Genomic DNA, 4,629 nt, shown 5'->3' with positions numbered 1-4,629 from the left:
CCCCCCTGCCACAGGCGGGGCAGGTGTGGGGCTTCTCACCCGTGTGCGTCCTGCGGTGCGCGCTGAAGTGCGAGCTGTTGTTGAAGCGCTTCCCGCACTCGGTGCAGGCGTAGGGCCGCTCCCCGGTGTGTGTCCTGCGGTGGATGACCAGGCTGGAGCTCTGGCTGAAGCACTTCCCGCACTGGGCGCAGGCGTAGGGCTTCTCGCCTGTGTGCACCCGCTGGTGCGTGCTGCAGTTGGAGCGGTCACCGAAGCGCTTCCCGCATACCTGGCACTGGTAGGGTCGCTCCCCAGTGTGCGTGCGCTGGTGCTTGGTCAAGTGGGACGTCTTACTAAAGGCCTTGCCGCACTCGGGGCACGTGTGCGGCTTCCGGACCCCAAGGGGCCGCCCTCTGTCCGGAGGCCGCTGGGGTCTGGTCGGGCCGGGCCCCTGACCCAGACCCGGGAGTGCTTGGACCCACAGTGTTCTCACCGATGCGTCCGCCCTGGCATACTCTCCATCCTCAAACTGCCTCCCAAGCTCTGAGACAGAGAAAGCACAGTTGCTGAGGGCTCCACGGGGAGGGGGAGAGGGAGAAGGGGAGGCACGGTGGGGTGGCCCTTGACGCAGAGAAGTGCCTTCAAATTCCCGTTCCACACCCTTCGCAGGATGCCTCATTCAGAGCCTGATTCTGGGAACTAGAACCATGGCCAGACTCATAAGGCCGTGAGGTGGTACTGTGACAGTCCCATTTACACATGAGGACGCTGAGGCCCACTGACCTGACGGAGGAAGGACAGGCCCTCCCAGTGCCGGGAACTGTCCCTGCCGAGATGCTGTCCACCCCACACCCCCATGCAGCCCCCTCCTGCCTCCACACTGGCTTGTCCAGGAAGCCAAGCATGGGCTCAAGCTCACATCCACCTCATCTGTACAACTGAGACAGGATGGAACCACCTCCCTGTCCTTCGCTAAGAGGTTTTACAAAGGAACTGATTCTGGCAGTTCCTCCAATGGTCACACAGAGTGACAACGTGACTGAGCAATTCCACCCCAGGTGTAGGCCCAAGAGAGTGAGTGCCGCTGGCTGGTGACACTCAGGGCGTCCTGAGGACCCCGTGCCCAGCCCCTCATGTGGCCCTCGGGACCAGCTTCCCTATGGTGCCTGTGTGCAGTGCCATGTCCCAGCTCAAGGTGGTAGGACTCTCTTGCTGCTCGAGCCCCAAACCTTTCTTAAAGCCACCTGTCTCCCCTTGCCTTTCCTTCAGGGCAGGTGAACCTGCCTTTGTAAATGAAGTTTCATGGCCACGCCCATGTCTTTTCATACTGTCTGGCTGCTTTCGTGGCTGCTTTTGTGCCAGGACAGCAGAGCTGAGGCATCACCACTGAGACCATACGGCCCATAAAACCTGAACTATTTACTATCTGGCCCTTTTCAGAAAAAATCTACCACCCCTTGCTCTAAGCCCTTGAGCTTGAACTCCACATACACAGTCGCCGAGGTCTAAGCCCAGGAGAGGGGAGAATCTCATCTGGGACATCCGTCTCCTCCCAGACCCCCTCACCTGAGCCAGCACTTGCAGAGACTTCCCTCAGCCCCGAGGCTGCACAAGCTGGGTCCCGCAGGCCTTGCCCTGGCCCATCCTGGGCAGTCAGACAGGGCCCAGGAGCGGGGAGTCCTGCTCATGGGGAAAGAGAAGAGAGGATGTGAGTGTGGCCGGGACAGAACACAGGACTGCAACAACCTCCTCCTCGTGAGAGCAAAGGGGCATCAGGAGAACCTGTGGGAAAAACTCCATATGCCTCAACAGAGGTGGGAGGCGCTCGACTTCTGTGCAGACTGCTTCCTCAGAGAGAAAGTGAGGAAAAACGGCCCCAGGCTCTCCCCCGGCTCTGGGAGGGAAACCAGATGCCCCAAGGAGTCAGAATTTCCTCACAACAGAGATGAAGTAGCCAAGAGTTACAACACACAGCAGGACAGAGCACAGAGCAGTGGGACAGCAACACTGCACACAGCAAGCCAGTATTCATGGCAATAGAAAGGTTTCATCTTCATTTTTCTACAGACACTTAGTTTGGAATAAATGAAGATGTAAACGAAAGTATGTAATCATTAATTTTCTGTGCCAACCTGGCCAGGCTACAGTGTTGTTGTTTGGTTAAATACCAGTCATTTTTTTTTTTTTTGGCTGCACTGGGTCTTCGTTGCTGTGAGCGGACTTTCTCTAGTTGCAGAGAGTGGGGGCTACTCTTCGTTGTGGTGCGTGGGCTTCTCATTGTGGTGGCTTCTCTTGTTGCAGAGCACGGGCTCTAGAGCGCAGGCTCAGTAGTTGTGGCACACGGGCTTAAATGCTCCGCGGCATGTGGGATCTTCCCAGACCAGGGCTCAAACCTGTGTCCCCTGCATTGGCAGGCAGATTCTTAACCACTGCACCACGAGGGAAGCCCTCCATCAATTTTTTATCTTTATTTTTTGACCATGCTGCACGGCTTGTGGGATCTTAGATCCCTGACCAGGGATTGAACCCACACCCTCAGCGGTGAAAGCATACAGTACTAACCATGGGACCACCAGGGAATTAATTCCCTAAATACCAGTCTAGATGTTGCTGTGGAGGTTATTTTGTAGATGTAATTAACATCTACAATCAGGTGACTGTAAGGAGAGCAGATCACCCTCCACACTGTGGGGTGGACCCCACCAAATCAGTTGAAGGCCTTAAGAGAAAACTTGAGGTTTCCTGAAGAAGGAATTCTGCCTCAAGAAGGCAGCCTAGAAATCCTGCCTGGTTTCCAGCCAACTGGCTCGCTGTATGGATTTCAGACTTGCTAGCCTCCACAATCGTGAGAGCCAATTCCTTAAAATAAATATCTCTCTACACACACATATCCTAAGGGTTCTTTTCCTCTGGAGAACCCCAACTGATACAAAGCAGGATCTCAACTCCTTTAAAAAAACATTTCAGGGAGTGAACACATGTCAAAAGTGGCAGGATGAGCTGAGAAGGGCCAGTGTGGGGTGGTGAGGAGAGGCCATAGACAGGCAGGGCCCTGCCAAGAGCAGCTCTGTCCATGGGGGCCAAGGACGGCACAAAGGCTGCACTGACACTGGACAACCGTGTGGGTAAAGGAGCGAAAGAAGGAACTCAGGACAGCTCTGGGCATCTGCCTGGGATGTGGGCAAGCAGCCACACTGCCCCCGCTGCAGATGGGCCACTAGCAACCTTGGCAGTGCAGGGCTGCCCAGAACTAGGACTCACCAGGGAATGCCCCCAGCACACTAAAGCAACCCTTGGGCACAAGGCCCACAAGTTCCTATTTTTAATATGCTGCCCGGTGATTCCTCTGGCCACTAAAGTTTGAGACCTGCTGGAGCGGCTCCTGTAGGCTGGCGGGGAGGAGCCAGGGAAGGTGCTGAGCAGGGAGGTGGCCTGGGCCTCGGGTCCTGGAGGCCAGCACATACCACAGCCAGCCTGAGGGAAGCAGCCACCCTCCCTGACACTCACCCACATCAGAGACACAACCCGGTGTCTGACAGACAACGGCCAGGGTCTCCCTGCACATACCCTCATCCTCCTGCAGCATGTCACAGCTGTGGTCCTGCTGAGCCAGGTCCAAGCACCCCCACTCCTCCTGGGACAGGTACACGGCCACGTCCTCCAAGGTCACTGGCACCTGCTGGAACACAGCTCACTCAGAGCCTGGTGGGCTCACCCGTCCCCTCCACTTGTGGGATGAAGGCAGGTCCTGCTTACCTCCCCTACTTCCTCCCCTCCCCAACCTTTCCCTTTCCATATGTTGTTATCCATCCCTTCCTTCCAAGCTTGGCTCAGACACAGCTGGATCCTGCTCTTTGGGAGGACACCGTCACCACCAAGCTCTGCCCCAACTGCTGCAGGGCCAGAGACTGTGTGGACAGATGTGCTGTGTGGAACAGATGGATCTGAGATCTCAGCCACTGGGGCCCACGCTCCTTGAGGACACGAGTTAGCATGCCCTGCCTCAGCTCAAGCCAGCCCCAGGACCCAAATGGGGTGACCTGGAGACTTCAGGATGCCTCTAGGCCAGTGGTTCCCAAATCTTGCACCAGACTGACCTGGGAGCATGATTAACACCCAAGAAAACAATATCCAGAAGAGGCAAATCCACAGAGACAGAAAGACTGGTGACTGCCAGGGGGCTGAGGGAGGGGGAGGGGGGAGTGACTGCTAATGGGTGTGGGGTATTTTGGGGAGGTGATGAAAATGTTCTAAAATTGATTTGATTATGGTGATGACTGCACAACTCTGTAAATATATTAAACACTGTATACTTTAAATGGGAGAATTGTATGGTAAGTGCATTATATCTTAATGAAGCTGCAATTGAAACAAACAAGCAAAGGAGACTCTGCTTCCAGGCCAGGGCTGGGGGAAAAATCTATTTTTACCCAAATGCCAGAAGATTTTAACATACAGCTGGCTTTGAAGTGACTGCCCTAACTCACCATTGAGACTCCAGGATCCTCCAGGACACACCTAATACTCAGGTGGCATCTGAGAACAGGTAGGACTTCCCAAGAGGTGAAGATCCGCCTTGGAAACCCACAGACCTGACCACGCAAGAGAACTGTCCCCATAAAAAGGGCACGGGACACACGGGATGCTGCA

General features: G+C 55.3%; 1 protein-coding gene across 1 annotated transcript in view; it reads right to left on the bottom strand.

Annotated features, from left to right (window-relative positions):
* ZNF500 (zinc finger protein 500) overlaps positions 1–4,629 on the bottom strand; it is a 7,210-nt gene that overhangs the window by 111 nt on the left and 2,470 nt on the right. Inside the window, 3 exon segments of the mRNA XM_007453458.1 lie at positions 2–522; positions 1,546–1,659; positions 3,547–3,658. Coding sequence (XP_007453520.1) covers positions 2–522; positions 1,546–1,659; positions 3,547–3,658 — 747 coding nt within the window.

The sequence above is a fragment of the Lipotes vexillifer genome, unplaced genomic scaffold (assembly GCF_000442215.2).
Source record: "Lipotes vexillifer unplaced genomic scaffold, Lipotes_vexillifer_v1.1 scaffold914, whole genome shotgun sequence".
Lineage (NCBI taxonomy): Eukaryota > Metazoa > Chordata > Mammalia > Artiodactyla > Lipotidae > Lipotes > Lipotes vexillifer.
This window is presented reverse-complemented; position numbering and strand designations above follow the sequence as displayed.